Genomic DNA, 20,915 nt, shown 5'->3' with positions numbered 1-20,915 from the left:
GTGTGTGACTTCATTAATTTTTAGAACCTGATGATTTGGAAGCAGAGATGTTGGAAGAAGCAGAAGATAAAAAGTGCCAGTGTAAGGGGAGTAAGGAATTTCCCATCACTGTTAATGAAGTGTGGATAAAAGAGAAAGAGGATAAGTAAGTACTCTCCTCTTCTTATCTCTCTCCAGTTCAAACAACTAGCTTTAACTCAGTAGTATTTAGATATATACATCAGTTAAAACGTTAAGCTTAGCTAAAGCTTCATTGTTTGTCTGCCATGTTAGATTTGCTGCACTTGGTGACTTTTTCAGTAGACTAATGACTATTGTTACATGGTGTTTCCCCTGGATGTGGTATTTTTATAATAGGGCACAGCTTGACAGAAGAAACGAGGCAGCTTCTGAGAAAGCAGTGCTTGACAAGGTGCAGCCACAGAAGGAAGCTCCAGAAGGTCAGTCAAAGTCTCTTGTTTTGTTTATTGTAGCTGGCAGTGTGGCGTACTTGAAACATCCCTTCTCACTTCTTCGCTAACCCCAAAAGAGCAGGTTTTCTATGTTCCTTTTCTTTTTTAGTTCATACTTCTAAAAATCAAATTTCTGGTGGATTAGGAGGGCAAATTGTGGGTGTTGTATTTGCCACTTTAGAAGAAAACATGTAACAACAAAGCTGCACTTTGTATAGGTGAACAGGGCAATGGCCCACTTTGATACTTAAAAGTGAATGTCAAGTTTCTGAACGTTACAACCTTTTAAAATGACTACTTAAAATGTCATGAAATCTGATGTGAATTTACTTAATAGAAGTACTGCATTGTTTATAGACACGTCAAATTAATATTGAGCTGCAGCTTGGATTAAAAAAAAATTGTAAGCAACTGGTAATGATAATCTTTTGTCTTTATTGCATAGAAGAATTGCTTGCTCTTGGAGGTCTTTGAAGTAACTTCAGAAGGCCTGAATATTTTACAGCAGAATAGAAAATATATCGGCAATACTGTCAAGTATCATTGGTGATACTATTGCATCTATTTGTGGGTGGCTTAAGCAAACTGGTTTTTTTGTTGTGTCGTCCCGTCCCCATCCCACCCCCCTGCCGTGTTTGGGTAAATTATGTTGAGGTGGTTTTGAAGAAATGTAGTATAAGGCAAGAAGCAATAGATGAAAATGGATGACAGCATAATTTCAGGCATGGACTGGATAACAAGAAACTAGAAGGCATGAGAACAGAACAGGCTATAGCTCCAGGCTTTGTATTTTCAAAAAATTAAAATGGGAGAATTTTACATTGTAATGTATTTACTGAAATAATCCAAAGAAATTTTATAACTTCTACAGTGCTATCTATTCTCCCCTTCTATTGTACAACAGAAAGTTAGTTCTATTCTCTTTAGTTACCTTTTGCTTAAGAACTTGGGGGTTTTAATCTATTTAGATTTGTAACGAACCTTCTTTTACCACATCAGAAACTTGTTCCAGTGACTCTCTGCAACCTGAACCCTTATTCCAGAGGGTGATACAGCCCACAGCTGTACCAACAGCCTCACCAGTTCTGTCAGCTCAGTCTTCACAGGAAGAGCCTTTTATACCTCGTTCACGTTCCATATCACCAGCAAAAGATAAAGGCAAAAGTTCATTGTTGATTGGACTTTCTACAGGGCTTTTTGATGCAAATGACCCAAAGGCAAGTTTAAAAAACTAAAAAGGAATACTTGTTTTTCTATAGTAATATTATTTTTATGTGTTTACTGAGGCTGAGGCCAGAAAAGATGGCATAACTGTTTCAGCAGGTGTTTGTATTTGTCTAGCCATGTCTGCCCTGCAGTATGACTGCATTGTGTTCATAGTATCAGCAGGACTTGCACAGCGTGAGAGTCTCTGGTTTCACTATTTGGCATTCCATGTCCAGGTGTTTATGGAGGAATGCCACCACTTCTCTGAGGCATAACTAAGGGAGTTCATGAGAAAATTCCTAACTTCCCCTATCTGCTTTCTCCCTTTTGTGCGGTTTTTCAGACTTACCACTACCGAGCCATCATAAACATAAACACTGAACAAAGCAGCAAAGGTATCTTGTCGTTTCTGCTGACCAAGTGATTGCGTGTTTTCCTGTAGGATTTAACCAACTAGCACAGGTTCTGGATGTGAAGCAGGAAGACTGAAGAAGAGTAAATGGAACTAACTGCTTTCTTGAAGGCATTTCCTGGCCAGCTACATAGGGTTGAGTGGCAACTCTCAGTCTGTGAAGTGAGCACAGGATCATGGAATGCGGTTTTGATATGAATTTAAAATATTTTAAGAAGAGTTATGGAACTAGCAGATGAAACAGACTTCTTAAATTACGTGCAATACTTGTCTGGGTTCTAAAGTGGAAAGTGCATAAAAGAGCAGCTGCTTTGTGGAGAAACAATAGTAGCAAGGGTTCTCCGGAAACTTGCACACCTGCGTTGCATTGAGTCAATATGTAGTAAAGGATTTCCTAGGTGGTGGAATGCCAGATAAGGAAGAATGTTTCATCTTGTGCCTCACGGCCTTTTTTTGTGAGTGCATGAAAGAAGTTGCACTACTGATGATTAATTGACTATGTCACTTGTTACTGCATATTTGGCATGTGTTTTGGCCATGTTTGTCACAGAATTGTCAATGCAGTACCAGATGAGCTCTGCATACTAGCAGAGAACTTGGAGAAAAGCAACAGATGTGGTGGTGTTACTGCTGCAGTAGACTTGATGAAAGAGCGCAACAAATTCCCATTCCTCACTTGGTTGCAGCAAGAGGACGTTCAGTGCTGCTTTGCTTGCAGTATCTGCAAATGTGACTTTCTGGAATTGCCCAATTGCAGCTCTTGCCCAGGAACGAAGGAAACCTTTAGCAGGGAGCAGGGCAGGCAGACTTAGTATCCTATCTGTAGGCAGGTCTGTATGCTGAAAGAAGTAGGCTAGTAGGAAAAGAAGCATTTTTCAAAATACTTGGAAACTTTCAAATGATGGGGTAAAAAGTTGTTCCTTCACTTTGGGAGTAGTGGTCAATAAGGATGGTTACTCCTTTGATGACAATGATATTCTGGCCATGTGCTGACAGAGATTTGGTATTTGAGCATGTGTATGAATACACTGTGCTGGTATAAATTGCAACTGAGGAACAATGTTTTTCATTAAAATGTAGGGGTTTTCATTAGGAGCAAACACTGAACATGCATGTGTTCGGAGCTATGCTGAAGGAAGGTGAAGCTTATTGGTAAAACTTCTTACTGCAGATTAGGTCTTGTTTCTTGTTTTATTAATACTGTGGTGAATATTTAGTAATTGGGGGGGGTGGTCTTAGGCTTCTTAAAAGAGAGATCTGGTAGATCACTCAGCAAATAGTTACTTCGTTTCCATGTTGCTTTATTTCCATTGCAACAAATTACTGTAATGATTTGAACTTCTTTACAATACTTCTTGTAATGAACTTCCTTCTAATACTATGGAACAGCCTTGAACTATACCATAAACAAAAGTTACGGTTTTCTGTGACCAAACAGAAATAATAAAATGTCATTTTAAAAAATATTCCTTTGTTAGCTACTTAAAATGGTTCTAAGCTGTGATTGAAATACATACCTTGTAAACAATTGCATATATATAATTTTTTTTTTTTTTAATCTGCTGCAATGTTCCAATGTTCCTTTTCTTTAGATAGCTGCCAAGGTAACTAACAAATCTGCACAAAACCAGGATTTGTATGTCAGCTGATGTTCTTAAAGCTTTTCAATCACTGCAACCCATAAAGGCAGAAAGAATGCTTTCCTTTTAGCTGAGAGGCAAAATCCAAGATGTCAATATTTCAAGAATTAGGGTATCTGTGCTGGTTACATCATTATTTTGATATTGACCCTCAAATGAAAAAGGATTTTAAAAAACCCTCATTTAAATGTCAGACTGTCTTTAGTATTGTTACCAAACAGGCTTTCTATTACCTTTGCAGATGTTGAGAACATGTTCGCTCCCGGATCTCTACAAACTGTACAGAACTTTAGTAGACGTTCCCAGTGTAGCAGATGTGCAGCATCAACATAATCTTGAAATAGATGATACGGAAGATGAGCAAGCCAAAGAAGGACCTTCTGATTCTGAGGATGTGTGAGTGTATTGAGTTTATCCAGTATTTCAACAGGCATCTTAGATCAAGAACAATTTTGGTTATACCTTAACGCTTATACACAGTATACCAGCATAGGGTTTTTACCCAAATTTAAAAACCCTGTGTTGAATCACTGTTTACTCTGAGTCTTGTTCCAGAGAACTGAGAAGCTAGCAGGATGTACTGCTTACAATAGCTCTCTGAATTTCCTTTCCCAATTCCATCCAAGATGCTGTTCTATCTGGCTTCTGTACCTTGAATTCTGCTGAAGCAGATCAAAGTTGATGGCTGCCGCTCTTCTAGAAAAAAAGATCTCTTGGATATTTCCTTTCTTTGTATGTTCTGGGAATCTCGCTCATCTACCTTCTCTACTGTTGTGTTGGGATGCCTTTCAAGTCCCCCAAATTCTTTCAGGGGCTTCAAAATCTGACCCTGGCTCTTGGCTATTCTCTGCAGCTTGGGTAGTCTGCAGGATAAAATCCTCTGGTGTATCTAATCTGATGAGATCTAGATCTCTTATTTTGCTTCAGACACATTTTTACCTGGATTGGGAATGTTATACTTGCTAGGGTTCTATAGTGCACAAATACAAAGATTTTGAAATGATCTTACTAATAAAGTTGAATTGAGGACCTATCATCATCTTTCTACGATGATACGGTCTGGTATCTGTTTAATCTTTATTTGCTGTGTCTTGCATGTTATAGTGGTATCAGTGCGGTAATCATGTTAGACTGGGGACACAAATATTTGTCACTCCCCCCCCCCCCCTCCAGCTACATTGGCTTTCCATTTTGTTGGCTTATCAAAAGAAATGAGCTCTTCCTACAGGGCTTGTCTTATAAAGGTTATATAATTAATACTTTACATCACTTTCTTTTAGTATGTTTGTGGAGGCAGATACAGATTTGCAGGAGCTCCGGGCCTCAATGGAACAATTGCTTAGGGAGCAGCCTAGTGAGGAATTCAGTGAAGAGGAGGAGTCAACTTTAAAGGCTAATGTCATCAGATGCATAACAAATGGTACAGAGCTGGATGAAGGAGATGAAAATAATCCCAGCAGTGAAAGTGCACTTAATGAAGAATGGCAATCAGGTATAATTTCTGTTATACCTGGTTTAGAAGTTAGTTATTAATGTTAACAGTTCAAACCCAGAGAATGTTTTTCGATTGTATACTGAATGCTTATAATGAAATAAAGCTCTAATTAATAGTTTTTATACAGAAGTTTAAAAAAATCAGATAATATTTGGACTTTCTGAATGCTAAGGTCAACATCTAAGCAACATTGTGTGTTACAAATTAAATGTTGGCTATTCATTAGGAAGTGATTATAAGTAACTCTTTCTCTAGTTGCCTAAAACTTGTCTTCAAGGAAGATCAAAGGGTCTGTGCACATTATATGTTTTGAATAATTCATGACTGCAATCTAAGAGTGAAAAAGAAACAGCAATTGACATGACTTGGAGTATCTGGGGTCCAGCTTACGTTACAATTAAGTAATTTAACAAGCAGTCAAAAGGAACATGAAATTATTAACCTTGTCCTTAGCCAGAAATAGCTGTTAATGCAGTAAAACTAAAAATGAGATGGAAAAATTTATTACTGCTTTTAGCATTTTGCAGTAGCTACACCCAATGGTGTCCTGAAGTCTCAGTTCCGTTTTTTAAATTCTGGTTGAAATAGAAGTATTTTACTACCGCTGTAAAACAAAGTGCATTTAGAAATACAGGTATAACAAGATGTATAAAATCAGTAACTAATCTAAAACATAGGTTTTGTGTAATTTTGGTTTATTGGAGACAATTTTAAACAAATTGAAAATCTGTGAGTATTGCTTTAAGATATTTTCTATATAATACATTCCAATAAGTATTTTAAGGTAAAATAACCATAGGTAATACCATCTTCTGTCATTTTTTGACGATGCTGATGTTATACACTAACAAGATACAATACTATTCTGCTTCTGTGATGCTGCTGTTGTTGCAAGCGTTACGGTATTTGGTGTCGGTGTCCCACCTTCTCCCTAGTGTGGGACAGCCACTGAACCCTGCATCAGTTGCACCTCAGAAATATGTGGAAAGGTTATACGGAACTCGACCTACTAACATTGCTTTGGTAAATAAAGGTCTGCTTTGAGACCATACCTTGTTTTCCTTCAGTATGAATACCCTTATGGCCAGCTATCAGAGTAGGGTTTTAGAGGAGACAGCTAGACACTTCCCATTTGGGATTCAGAATTTATTTGCTGTCAAGAAAGGGATTGTTCCTGTTTCCTTGCAGGTTGCTCAGAATGTCTGCCAACATTGTCTGGTACTCCTGAGCTTATGTGCTATCGTTACATTTAGAGATCTGTGTGGATATCGAGTTTAGGGACATGGAAACAGTAGTAAGAATGCAGGAAAACTGAGGGGGTTTTACTGTTGTTTTCTTTCTTTTTAGATAATAGTGATGGAGAGATTGCCAGTGAATGTGAAGAATGTGAAAGTATCTTCAGCCATTTGGAAGAGTTGAGATATAACCTGGAGCAGGAAATAGGCTTTGAAAAATTCATTGAAGTTTATGAGAAAATAAAGGTTTGTGGAATAACCTCAAGTAGAAAATATTTTAAGAAACAAGATAAATGTACCTAGGGCTGTTTACTGTGCCAGAAACTAACTGCATTGTGTGACTAGAATCAACGCTTATTTCTTTAGTCTTTTATTTTCTTTCGACACACCAAAATGTTAACACAGAAAATGCCATGCCAGAGGATTCAAGAGGAAAATGTTGGGTTTAACCATGAATTGCATTTAAAAAATTTGAACTATTTAATTCTAGACCCATTTTAATTTTGGCAACATGGATTGTCCTTTCTTCCAGGCTATACATGAAGATGAAGATGAAAATATTGATATTGGCTCAACCATAGTTCAAACTATTCTTGGAAATGAACACAAACACCTGTATGCCAAAATACTTCACCTAGTAATGGCAGATGGAGCCTACCAAGAAGGTAATCTCACTGTATCCTGGCAGTTATGTGTTGTCTTATGGTTATGTACAATAGGTTCTAGTATACTTTTAAAACATATCTGTCTTTTTGTTTTCTTCATTGGCTAAATTGATAAAAATATTTTTTTTCAGAAAGAGTGTTTTTATTCTTGCAACAAAACATGGCAAACTTTGATGAAGCATGCTGACTACCCTGGTTTAACACCATGTACGTGTACAGTCAACTGTAACAACAGAAAGGGGTAGTATAATTACTTAATTTCTGTGAAACAGGTACACAGATTTGGAAGATGGAAGTCTAGAATAAAACTTTCAGAATTAAAAACAATTTTGTCTTAAGAATTAACTAATTTTTAGCTAAACCAATACTGTTATTTCCAAAACACCATTTTAATGGGTTGCAGCATTGCTACTTTTCTGAAAAGAAAATTTAATGTAGTTCTTTATCCTGTGATTGTAATTTTTCAGACAGACTTGATGTGGGGGTACGATCCATCTTAGTTTTCAATAGGTGGCTCAACAATACATGACAAGAATTTATCTTGCTTGGGAGCCCTGCCTAGTTTAGCACAGGTTACTAGGCAGATGATGGATAGCTCCTAGATCTTTCAGAATTGCTCTATGAAATACCACACAGACCCCTACCAGTGAGAAGTGGTTTTGGTGGGGGTTTTTTCTCTCATGTCAAAAATCTAACTGCACTTATGTAATGTCTAATTATGTTAGATTTCTAATGATGAAAGTCTTTACTGGAGAGGGGAAGGAAAAAAAAAGGGAAACCTAAAAGCTCAGAAGCATTATATATTGGCTTTAGAAATGTGTGTAATAATCACTATGTAATGTATTTCAATTTTTAAAAAATATTCTAATGCATGTTAACCAACATCTACTTTCTGCATCTTTTAAATTCTTTTACAAATGTGTTACAGTAGCAGTGAATACAGGGTCAAAGATGATTACGGCTGTGTATGGTTTTTATATATAAATGCTTGGGGAAAAAAGTCTTAAAATCTAGTTTTAAAAACATAGTAATTAAAAAGAAATTCTAATACAAATTACATTTTTGCAATTTTTCTTTGCTACTGATGCAGTAAGAATAACGAGGACCATGTTGTTTACATGCTGTGTTAACAGAAGTATGACAGAAAAGTGTCTATAAAATATTTTTTTCAACAGCACTTTATTGATTTAACAACAGAATTGGTAAGATACATTGTAGTAGTTAATTTTTCAAGCGTCCAAAGGACGTCCAAAGAACGAGGAGAAAATGGTAACCACAGTGTTACTAGTTTCTTTTCCTTGCTGCTTTGCCCTAAGGGTATTTTAGAACTTAAAAGGCTTAAATGGCAATTTGCTGAAATGTTGGCATATAAATTGTAAGCTGTTGTCTGAGTGAATCCTATTAAAATGAGCTGACTTTCATCTTGGAAAATGCTGATTAACAAGTGGCTATTTTTAATAGCTTCAGTTCTGATTCTGTATTTTACAAATCTGTGGTGGCATACACAACTGTAAAGAAAAAGCAGTTCTTTACATTTCAGACATTTAAAGTACATGTAATACTTTAGTACTAAAGTACATAAACCCCCCTACATTTAAAGTAGTTCTTTAAATTTCAGACATTTAAAGAAAAAATCCTATGCTAATACAGGTGAACAGAGGACAAGTGACAGTCAGAAGCGTGTTCATGAGCTTCTGTCTCAAGCTTTATACTCTTCAAATAAGAAAAATTAGAAAAAAATCTATATTGCTCTTTACTAAGAGGATTGTTCCAACTGAAGCAGGCCACCCGAGATGAAACTATCTTAAATTCCCTAATCCAATACAGATGACACGTTGCTCAGTATTTGTACACATGGTGCTTTCCAGGCAGTTTTGGTAACAGTCGCCTCATTCACTGGTGAGTGACTTAGGGAATTCTTGTATTATTGCTTACCAAATTGTGTTTTCTAGTTTTTGTAGCCCCAGCTTGATTTTGTGTGTATGTGTGTGTTGTCTTTTCACCTTGTCTCTCTCCCTGTCCTGCTTTTTACAGATAATGATGAATAAACCTGACTCAGGAAATTCCTTAATGCTGTACTACGTATTGGTGTTTGAAGTCTGCACAGCTGAATAACAAATCGTAGCAGAGAATGTAACATGGGGCAGGAGAAGCAAGACTTCAAAATAGAACGTTGATTGTGTGAAAAAGAAGAAAAATATGCCTTTTACAACTGAGATACCTGTATGCTTCTCTTGTGTGTACTTGCATATGTGTTCATTAAATACTTAGATGACCAAAATTAAAAAAAAAAAAACCACACAAAAAAACCAAACAAGCAAAAAAACCCCACAAAACCAACAAAACACAACTACAAAACAAAATCCCCCCAAACCTGTAAACTCTCAAATTCCAAAAGAAATACAGAAAGGAATATCTGCAGATACTCTGATACAAAACTGAGACCTAGAATGTAAAACAGAATTTCTGCCATATCAACAATTGGTTGGTACAGTTAAGCAATTTGGAAGGACTATTGTGTTGTGGAAGTACCCACATCTAGCTATTCACGTACATACTTAAAATAGCCTCTCTTTACACCTGCATAAAGGAATTACTTCATTTTTATTGACCTTCATGGTTATATTTTAATAGCATCTTAATCTAGTGGTCCAGTTTGAGTATTTCACTTTTTTCTTAATTAAAAAAACTATTGTACTTTGCAGCTGAAGGCTTCTGTCACTTTTTAACCAGTGTCATCTGAAATATCTTCATAGTGTTTCTGAATCAAGGCAAACTGGTACTACAGTCATCATGGAAATGTCTGGGTTTTTTTGAAATTGTAAAAGTCATTTGGAGCAAAAATACTTTTTTTCCCAATATTTTTCTTCCTCGTCCCTTTCCCCAAGCCCCTTCACAAAATCCCAAGTATTTAGCTCTTTTGAATTTTATAATCTGGTCAATGATAATATTAGTATGCTGTTGAATTGAAAGGGGTGTTTTTTCCCAGTTTGCTTTTAAATTCTTACTGCTAAGCTCATGGCTCCAGCAGCCAAGGGACGGAGAATGAAATAATACTTCTCATCTTTTGGCTTATGTTTTGTGGTGATTTCCACCACCCTGAAAGAAAAAACAGGTTTCTTCTGACCCACACTTCCTTGTTCCTCCTGTCAAAGCAGTACGATACAGAGCAGACATTAGGTATGCTGTTGTTTCCCAGTCATCATCTCTGGGAACAGTATTATTGCCTTACCCATATAGTAAGTCTCTTGTTACAAATCTGATGAACTGTCAAACTTCCAGCTTGCCCTATTGGAGAAAAGTAGAAATTTTTTTTTTTTTTTCAGCTACAGCTGAAACTGTCAAAAGTTACTTTTCCACAAATTAAAATCAAGTGTGTATATATATATATATAATTTAGAACAGTCAAAATATGTACATGATTTTTGTATAATTGTTTTATGGTGGTGTTATTAAAGTTTTGCCCACTGAAAAGTGTTAATTTTTGAAACATATCCACTTCTTGAAGGTGACCAAACTTATTCTATTCCATTTGTGTCCTGGGAACCAGCAATGAGAACAAAACTAATAATTATAAATGCCTTTAATATATTAAATTTTTTATATCCTTATTGATTTGATAAACACCTGTTGCTTCCTCTGATGAGAAAGTATTATTGTTGGAAACTGGTTCTGTCCTCTTCTCTTCTTCCCCTTCCTTCTAATTTTTTTTTTTTAACTTCCCACAGTAAATTTTGGGGCTTTTCTCTAGGCTTCTCTTCCATTCCCCTTCTCTCCGAGTAGACTATTCAGCAGTGAAATGGTCCTCATGAACTACATGGTCCATGACGTTTAGCAAACACACCCTGAAGAGTTTAATGAAGAATAAGATATTTTCCTTTTCCAAGTTTGCTTTTCAAGTCATACCTTGCCCACCTTTTGGGGGAATTTTTAGATTTTAGATACAAAATAATATAGGTTAATCATATGGAAAGAAGAAAATGTACTAACTGGTATATTTTGTGCTCTATGGTTTTGAATTTTCTCAAGGTGATACAGTCTTCCTGAAGTTAAGGGTTGGGAGGTGTTTAATTCTTTTTAAATTGAAGTCATACCATTATTGACATTTTAATTTTTTTTATGCAGTGTGCTGTTTGTCTCTGGTAAGAAAAGTGGACATAATCTCCAGACTTGAAGCTTTACAGACATTTTACATTTATATCAGATAATGCTTTGAAAAATATGTATAGATTGTGCACAGCTTTTCAAGAATAATCTTCAAACCTGCCAACCAATACTGGATATCCTTGAAATCCCTCAAGAGCTAGTTTAAAATTGACACAGCAAATAAGTTTGTCTCCTAAAGAAGTACTTTTATCTTAAAATTTAAATCCCTATTTAATGTATGCTGTAATGACATTCATGGACATGTTGGAGAGGGGCCAGAGGACAGACCATGGATCACAAAAATGATCAGAGGGTTAGAACACCTCTCCTGTGAGGACAGGCTGAGAGTTGGGGTTGTTCAGCCCAGAGAAGAGAAGGCTCTGGGGAGACCTTATTGCAGCCTTCCAGCACTTAAAGGGCACTTCTAAGAAAGATGGGGACAGACTTTTTAGCAGGGCCTGTTATGACAGGACAAGGGGTAATCGTATTAAACTAAAAGTGGATAGATTTAGACTAGATCTAAGGAAGAAATTTTTCACAGTGAGGGTGGTGAAGCACTGGCAAAGGTTGTCCAGAGAGGTGGTAGATGCCCCATCCCTGGAAACATTCAAGGTCAGGTTGGCCGGGGCTCTGAGCAACCTGGTATAGTTGAAGATGTCCCTGATCACTACAGGGGGGGTTGGACTAGATGACCTTTAAAGGTCCCTTCCAACCCAAACTAATCTATGACTGTGACTTTTCAGGACTATTTATTGGTCTGTATGTAGTAACTTACTGAAATTAGCTGAGCATTTGACTTGTATTCATACTGTGTTACTATAAAGAATTTTCTGTTGTATTTTGAGTAGCAAATTGAAATATAGAATGGTATTTTTGGCACGAAATACAGTCTACTGTAAACTATTTCACATTATGTCCTTATCCTCAGTCTTTCATCTTGACCCCTAAAAGCCAACCGTAGTTCAGATGAGGAATCTTATATAGCTTTATGTACACCTTGGGTTTTCTGGCCTGCAGCAGAAAGGAGTAACACCCCCACAGAGAGAATGTCTGCTTGTAGCATGTGGCAGGAAGATGGAGTCTTGACTGCTAACTGGTTCCATTTTGAGTGGAACAGGTACGGGAATCCTGCCCCGAGCACTGGTGCCTAAAATCTTTTTTGAAGAGACTTTTGCTCTTCAGCTTGCTCAACTCTGAGTGTGTATTTGAAGTTACTACTAGAAAGTACTTCAGGAACATGTATTACCTGGTTGGGCAACATGAACCGCAGCAGACCACTAACATTTCGGCGGTCTGGTAAGCAAACGGCTGATTGAAAGAAAGTTCCAGTGTTACCATAGTCCTGACAAGGCTCTCTGTGCTCTTGAGACATCTACATCACTCACCAATAATTCTTGCCTCAGCTTTTAGTGCTTCTGTCTCCCTCTTGCTCTGATCTGTGCGCAAATGCTGTATATTCAAACAGGCACTCTCCACGAACCCTTTTGTTCTAAAGCTTTACAAACTTGCATAAACCTGTTGAAAACTTACAAAAATGTTTTAAAGTTTGTTCCCTCTCTTCCCCCTCCACGCCTTTATTTGCAGGGGAACCTACACCTTTTCAAAACTCTGCCAGTCCTCAACTCGGAGGTGAACTGCGAGTTCTTAAGGTACCGCTTAGACTAGACGTCCCAAGCCGCCATCTTTTGTCATGGGGCGGTGGTGCCGCCGTGCAACCGCTAGGTGGCAGCATAACGGCGAGCGCGGCGGGCGGCGCGGAGACGGGACCGGGCCGGGGCGGGCAGAGCCCCTCCGCCGGGGTGCCCGCCCCGCCGCCGGGACGCGGGACGATGGCGCGGGTCTGCAGCGGGTACAAGCCCCCATGCAGCTCGTTTGGAAAGCAAGCTGTGGGGCTGCCTAGTGCTCTTACCTGAAGGTGGTAGACGTGGAGTCTGAATCAGCATGGAAATTCTTCCCATGATTTGTATTTCCTCGCACAAGGCCATGTCTGAAAACCCTACACATAAACACAAGTCTTCAGCTGTTAACGAAACGTTAGTATTCACAAATCATTTACAATACAGAGAAATATACAGAAAGAACTTACACAGCTGGGTAAGGCGGCTTTTGTTAGAGTGCAGTTTCGCAGCTTGTATCAGTCATGCCAATGCCACCCTTACACGCCTCGTCCGAGGGCAGAGGAGGACGGCATGGTATGTCTGGTTTCCCCAAATGACTAGACACAAATCTAAATAAAACAAAACAGGACACTTTTAGCAGGGTTACCATGTTGTCTACGGTTGGACTCTGTATCAATCTTCCCTTCAGCCAGAGGGTGGGGTAGAATTGTGCCCCCAACTAAATTACTGGTTTGACTTTTCTCTCTCCACTGAAAGCACCTCATCAAGGCTCAAATGAAGCTAAGGCTCTACTTAATTTTATTAACTGTGATAAACCAAAGACAAATACAGAAATTTGATTTTTCAAGCCTTTTAAGCGTTCTTCTTCCCAAATAATTGTGTGTTTTCTGAAATCTTATTTTAAGGCTTGTTCATTTATGAGACATACAGACTAAAATTTAGCATGAAATAGAAACGAGAAGTCACCATTCCTGGGACATTTCTTTTTGACATTTTTATCACAGCAGTTTAGTTGGAGCAATTTGGAGAGTTTGAAGTACTAGTTTTAAAATCCATAAAGAGCTTCTTCCTTTAAATTAAATTTGTGTGTTAATGCAATACACACTTCAAATGCATTTTCAAGTCGATGTCTTCCAGCTGAGCTGATGAGTTCATCAACTCAAATAGTAGCACTTTGAATGGTTGGCTTGTGCAAGAGTCTTAATAACACGCTTCTTCAGCAGCTAAAATGTTAATTGAACTGCTTCCATAAAGATATATTAATTTGTAGTTCCTTGTAAGACACACATACAGGAGTTCAGCTGCTCCTGCTAAATTGCTTGCCTTGAGCACCTCTGATCTGGTGCACTCTTCCAGACTTTATTTCCAAGATGTTTTTAAACCAAGACGTGATTTAGCTAATTCTATTAACTCTCTTTTTAGCATAATAGTTTAAAAACTCGCAGAGCCAAAGGCTTGGAGAGTTTTTTCACCTTAGCTGCACAACAAAAGCCAAAACCAGGCGGACTGCACAGTGGGAAAGCTCCAGCGAGGCAGCATTTTCTTAGTTTCAGGATGGCTGTGAGGCTTCTTTCACAAGTCGTCCCTGAGGTTGCCCGTACCAAGTGCGAGGCTGGGGCGGTGCACAAGTCGCTTCTGCTTGGCTGATAGATGTTCCCTTAGGGACCATTGTCAGCCAGGAGAAAACACAGTTCGGTTTTAAATAGCACTGTGGCTCAAGCTGATGCAGACACACTCTGAGGATAGCTGCACCATAATCAGGTCCTTGATGTACCCTCATTTTGCTGTATCCTGCAGACAGTCCTGACAGTAAGCTCTTCTCTTGGGGATGGGATGAAGTACGCATTTTTGCTGTACCCTCAATATAGGATAAAAATGCTCCAGATTCAAATTTTAGGCAAAAACTCCACCATTCTAGCTCTCTTGATAACATTTTAAACCTCAAGCAATACTTCAGGGATGCTATTTTTTCATTCTATTGCTTTCCCCATCAGCAGTCAAGAGTTCTCATTGCTCACTTGTTTTGTTGCTGCTAGAATGATTTTAAATGTTATTTAAAGCAGAAAAAATAAGTGGAAAAAGAGTAGTTTTGCAGAATTAAGGTACGTAGCCTTTTTCTGAAGAAGTGATTGGTTTGATGGGGATGTAGAAAAGACAGAAAACCCCGAGATGCCGTTAATGATGAGCTAGAGCGCTCTCTATTCTGGAGCTGTACCAACATGACCTCTGCCTAAAGGGTCAGTCAGCCTTCTTTTTCTAAACTGCTGTAGCTGTGGTACTTCCTCTAAACTCCATTTCTTCCTCTGTATTGAGCTGTAACAACTCGCGATAAAAGATGCCTAGAACACAGTAATAAAATGCATCTGATTTGCCATTGTTGTAGCACTCTTAGTTGATCCTTTCCCACTGACGTTAGTTTTGATAACTTAAATGGCAGTTTGGAGTATTTTAGTCTTGTTCTTCAAACTTTCTAAGATGAAATGAAAAGGTGAAGATTTTCGTGGCAGTTGAGCTTCTCAACACAGTAAGTTTGGACTTAGGCTGGACATACTTTTATGCCTTTTTAATTGTAAGAAATGTTAGTATTTTTTAGTGTTTCATACTTAATAGTTTTATAGCCTATTTAGTAGATCTCTATTTTACTGTTAGTAAACATATATGGAGAATTCTCTCACAGCAGTAAAATATCTCTTGTGTTATTTAGCTATTAATAATATAGCATGTTTTTTTCAGCTGTTGAAAAGCCTGATTGCATGGAACAGTATATCCTGTTCCATCGTGGACTTCAGTACATCAGTTAATGATCACAGTGCCCTGAGTAACTTAACTCACTGTATTCACTCAATTCACCGCAGTGCTTCCTTTCCTCAGATGACCACTACTGCTTTCTCTACATCGGGCAATCTCGATTGTCCAGGAAGAGACTCCAGCAAATTCCAACTCTAACAGGCAGTGAGGTTAAGCATTACCAGCTGGGAAAGGGAGCGCAGTTCAACCCTAGCCCGCAACCTTCATTAACCATGCAGTGATACTGCAGCAACTGCTCTGCTCAGATCAGTAATGGACAGCTTTTCCACCACAAATACCGGTATCTAGCCATACATACAACAGCAGAGCATGGATGAGTATGGCCAGAAGGGCCCCTTCCTCCCAGTAAAACTTAAAGAAAGCTTAAGAGTCAAATCCCACTGTGATCTGTTAAGATGCGCCTGTTCTGCGCGCCTCTACTCTTTCCCTCTGACGACGATTATCAGACCAACAGAATGAAATGTGCTCTGGTGCGCTGAGAGACTCACGCTGCGGCAGAAAGCATCGCTGAGGAGATGGGTTTGAGCCAAGTCGCCAGCCTCTGAGCTGCAGCTGGTGAGGGTATGAGCACATCTTCCATTCTGCTTGTTCTGCCACAGTGGAAGCCATCTCCACCAGAAGGATGGGGTGTAACAGATGGAGCTATAACTGAAACCGCTTTGTAATAGTTCCTAAAGCGCATCTGTCAAGGATGGTGCAAGACTGCTTACAATGTGAAATAGGCCTGCTGAGGAGCAAAAGCTGTGTGGCATATAATGTTTCTCTTGCATTAATCAAGTCATAATGTACTTACTTAACACTATTTTTGCTTTCACTTGCTGGCAGAACTCCCCACAGATTTTTATCCTGCGTTACAGCAGTTAAAAATGTGAGAAATGTGTAACTGAAACAGTTAAAAAAAAGATCCAGCAATTGCGAAATTGCCTGTTTTATCACATGATAAACCATGAGGGCTTGTTAGAGGGATCACGCTAATCCATAGTATGAAGAAGGTCAGATCCCTTCCTACAGTCACTAGCTTTAAGAAAGCTGGTTTTGATACCTCAACTCAGGTATTTTCAGCTTAAATTCTTAAATTTTCAGCTTGCATACAAGGCCTGTGAGATGTGAGGTGTTCCTCCTGCCCCTCCATTCTACATTTCTGTTTTAGTTGTGACTGAAAAATATGCTGCTCACTTACAGTTACACTGATGGTCATGGAAAGTGCAGGTACCTCATTTCTGGAAATCAAACCCTAATGCTTTTTCAGCCTTAGGGAACTGTATTTCCTTGCCATAGGATAACAGAGAGGTCAGAAGACTTTGTGATCCTTGGACAGAAGGCTGTGTAGAATAATAGAATGAACTGGGGAAAAAAATGTGCTGAAAGCATCTGGGAGGTTTTTTGTGCATGCTAGACAACACATTCTATATGCACTTTCTATAACTAAGTTTACTGTTACCAAGGCCTAGAATTAGCCAAATAAAACAGCAGGGAAGCTTTCTCTGTGTTTCTTGCCTCCATTTCTTACTAACATTTTTACATTCACTCACTCCCTCTTCTAATGGAAGCTGGGGGAAAAGTGCCGAGTACAGCACTAATGACACGAAGAAAAACACTGAAGGAAGCAGCGGGGAGACCAAGGTTTCAACCACTCTCCCTCCCTTGCCCACGAAAATTTCAGTGACCTCTTGACACCTCCCATGGGAACCTTTAAATGGACAAGAGTATTTGCCAAGTAAATACAAAAAATGGCATTGAAATAGTAGTGTTTCTGACTTAATCCTCCTAAAGTCAATGAAAGTGAGTTAAGGTTCCCACACCAGCTATAATGCACTAACCTCATTCTAGACGGCAGCGTATGGGGATATGCATCAGGACTGATTAAAAAACACTTCCATGCACTCAAAAGTAGTATTCACTTGGGAAACTGAAAGTAAAAATGCCAAAAATTTTGTTACACCTTGTTCCTGGATAATCCTGGTATGTTGGTTAAAACCACTACGTTTCATGTTACGCAACACTACCTAAAGACAAAACATTGTTAATTTGTCCTATGAAAACAAAAGGGGAAGGCATTTCAAGCTAAGTTATAGCCCGATTGTGTATTCTGCCATGTTTTTGCTGGGGTGAGTTACTCAAGAATGATTGTTGGGACTCCTGGAAAATATTCTGGCTTTATTATCTGCCATTTGCCGACTTTTATTCTGAAATCTGATGATGGGGGGGATATTGATGACGAAATCTGATGGAGGGATATTTGAGTACGCTGCACCTCAAGCACCTCCGCACCTTTTCTCCCCATACCTAGACAATGCCCCTGGCTACCCAGCAAGAGTTGCTGGTTACTGCTAACTCTGATCCTGCTCGTTAAGTGTATTCCAGGAGACAGATCACTAAACTGGAGATCTGTGGTTTAGTTCTGGGAATTGTCCTTTTGCTTCCCCAGCAAATTATTTAATTTAGCCTGCAGAGGTAGCTGCATCTATGACGGTCATTATTTCCCCTCATTTGTTTTACCTTCTCTTCTCTTTCCAGTCTTTCTCGTTACTAGTTGCAAAGTCTTCAGTGTATGAAATAACTCTGCCGTCATGCTCCCCATCCCTGTCATATAGAAAAGGAACAGCGCAATAAATACCATAAATAAGAATGCTTCCAGAATGCAATACCAGAAAAATGCTCACTGATTAATGTGAACTAGCACATGGGAAAACACCTAGCGCAGACTATTTGCCGACAACTGTTTTGACCACAGCTGCCTTAGCTATATTTAAGGACTGTGACATGGATTAAAAATACATCCTTTTTTTCGTGTAGGTGTGACCTTGGAGAAGAACGATGGTAGAACTGCATTAGCAGTTTGCAGGGATGCTTGCAAACAGGTTTTTGGCACGCTTATCCATTGTCAGCGCCCTAGTCACATCCACATGCAGAGAGCTGCTGTTTGCATTTTCTGGGACACGTGGGAAAACATTACTTGAAAATGAGTTCGACTATAGCTCATATAAAGTGTATGTTTAAAAGGTATTTAAGGGCTGATTCTTAACTAAAAGGATGGAGTCCAGCTGCCTGTTTTCTTTGGCCCTGAGAGTCAGTTTGATATGATTTACATTTTCAGAGTTGGCTTCACAAAGAAAGAGCTAAACGGTTGGTTTTTTGTTTTTTTTTTTTTTGGATGTGTGTTAGTGAATAAATACTTTACAGCCTGAATTCCTAGTTCCACAAAATCAGTGACTCCAGGCTGCGGGACAATCTAAGTATGCACAAAGGCTGGAATTTATTGCTAGTAATGATCTATGAGATAAGATTTTCAACTAAGCCAGTGCAGAGGGGTCTCTTGCCAGATGTGTGGGAGTGAAAGTGACACAAATCTAAAAAAAAAAAAAAAAAAAAAAAAAAAAATCTTTGGCAATCCCAAAGTGATTACATAGTCTTGTAGTGCCAGCAGCCTCAGAAAATTCATTTTGCATCTCAGTGTCTTCATCAACTTAAAAGCCAAGTCCCAAGCTTTATAAAAGAAATCCAAAGTAGTGCCATGAATACTCCATAAATTTATCTCACTTCCTTAATCTTATTTTGAACAAGGAAAGGGGGGGGTGGGGTTCTACATTCCCCGGTTCATAAAGAACTGTGGTAGCAGAATGACAGTGATTCTGCAAAAAATCACTGGGGAACTCGCCCCTTTATTCCCTTACTTTCACCCCAGGTAATTCAAAACTTTCCTTCAGAGTCAAGCTACATTGTAAATCCTTGCTTTTTGCTTCTAAGATAGCACAGACAAAACCAACGGTACGTGGATGGTACACCGATCACATCCAAACCTCTGCCTCCCTCCTTCTGTAAGTGTACAAGAAACTGCAGATAACTGAAGGTGTAAAGGAGCTCCTGTACCTTTTGGACAACACAAGAAGTGTCATTTGTGCTAATGGGAATGCAACTTCCCTGGTAGCTGAGGATACGTTCCAAAAAGGGATGCTTCAGTCAAAGAAACTGCTTTACCTGGGTATTCAGACACTGCTTTGACTAGTTTGGGATGAAATGTTAGCGCACTTTAAACGCTGCAACACACTTCAATTTTTTATATCCTAGTACACAAACTCTTACAAAACCTATCTATCTCATCACTCACGTATGGCTGATACCACAGCAGAACGGCGTAAGTGTGGCTGAGATGTCTGAGAAGTAAACATGCTGATAATTGTACTTGCCTGTCAGATAGCTCTGCCCAGCAGGCAGTTTCACTAGGAAAATGCTATTTTAAGGAAATAAATCTTTTGGAAAGAAAACCAGCTGAGCATGCTTTTAAGAACTAACATGACAACTCTGGGGTTTTTTTTTTTGGCAAACTATCAAACTGTTGCAGCACTCAAAATTCTAAAATGGCTTAACTTAGAATTTAAACAAGCTAGCAAATTCTTCTTGTAGATTTTGCTCTAAAAACACGAGTGTCATATGGAAAGATGTCACATATTTATCCTGGAGCAGTCCCTGCTCCTAAGCCTGGGAGTGTGGCACAGCTATATTCAGACTCTGCTCTGGCACAAAATCCAGACTGACTCTTGCTGCAGAGATGTAGGTGAAGGGAGTATGGTGCTTTTCAACAGATTCCCGATTTGGACAGTAGGAGGAACTACAGGACTCACCATAAAACATACACACCATACATGTACAGACATACCATTGCTGTTACTACACATTTCTCATGCTTTAATGACCACAAAAGCACAAGTGGTTTAATTTTAAGAGCTGCTCCTCTGTAAATGCTCTTCCAGTAACTGTTCTTGGAATAAGACACCTAGAATATGGTGTTTGTTAAAACCCACAGAAATTACTAAGCTTTCACTGTGTTGTCATGCAGTTGCCCAAAAAAGAAATAACATCCCTTAAATCACCTGTCATAGAGCCTATGCTCTGAGTGGACTTGAAAACGTCTCATCTAGAAAGGCTGAAGGAGGTACTTCATATGTTCTAAAGATATCTTTGGTGTGAAAATGTGAGGCGGTCTGAGGGTCCAACCTTTGGAGGACGCTTTTCTGAGGACAGGACCCTGAAGCTCTGGCCAAGGATGTTTGCTCTAGGAGGGTTAATTTGAATGCAGCACCCCTCTAGATAAAGTAGTACAGTGCTGTGAATTCTTCCCACTCATGAAACTTGCTGACTAACTTTTGTCTACCTCACAGGATTTTAGAGAATGAAGCTGTACTGCATTTCTAGAAATAAAAACTACAATAGAAGACAGAATCTAGGAACTGTAGACC

At 38.8% G+C, this 20,915-nt stretch overlaps 1 protein-coding gene across 1 annotated transcript in view; it reads left to right on the top strand.

Moving 5' to 3' along the window:
- The window catches only part of NEK1 (NIMA related kinase 1), a gene marked incomplete at both ends in the record, with an annotated part of 49,777 nt that extends 36,613 nt beyond the window's left edge, over positions 1 to 13,164 (top strand). Inside the window, 8 exons of the mRNA XM_081998899.1 lie at positions 25 to 145; positions 358 to 440; positions 1,452 to 1,669; positions 3,952 to 4,106; positions 4,991 to 5,202; positions 6,553 to 6,686; positions 6,973 to 7,105; positions 12,836 to 13,164. Of these exons, the coding sequence (XP_081855025.1) occupies positions 25 to 145; positions 358 to 440; positions 1,452 to 1,669; positions 3,952 to 4,106; positions 4,991 to 5,202; positions 6,553 to 6,686; positions 6,973 to 7,105; positions 12,836 to 13,164 (1,385 nt within the window). The remainder of the gene's footprint in view (positions 1 to 24; positions 146 to 357; positions 441 to 1,451; positions 1,670 to 3,951; positions 4,107 to 4,990; positions 5,203 to 6,552; positions 6,687 to 6,972; positions 7,106 to 12,835) is intronic.
- Positions 13,165 to 20,915: the final 7,751 nt, after the last annotated feature.

Source organism: Phaethon aethereus (genome assembly GCF_964289735.1).
Source record: "Phaethon aethereus genome assembly, chromosome: 4".
NCBI classification, from domain to species: Eukaryota; Metazoa; Chordata; class Aves; order Phaethontiformes; family Phaethontidae; genus Phaethon; species Phaethon aethereus.
The sequence above is the reverse complement of the archived record's forward strand: the minus strand, read 5'-3'. Positions and strand labels throughout refer to the sequence as shown.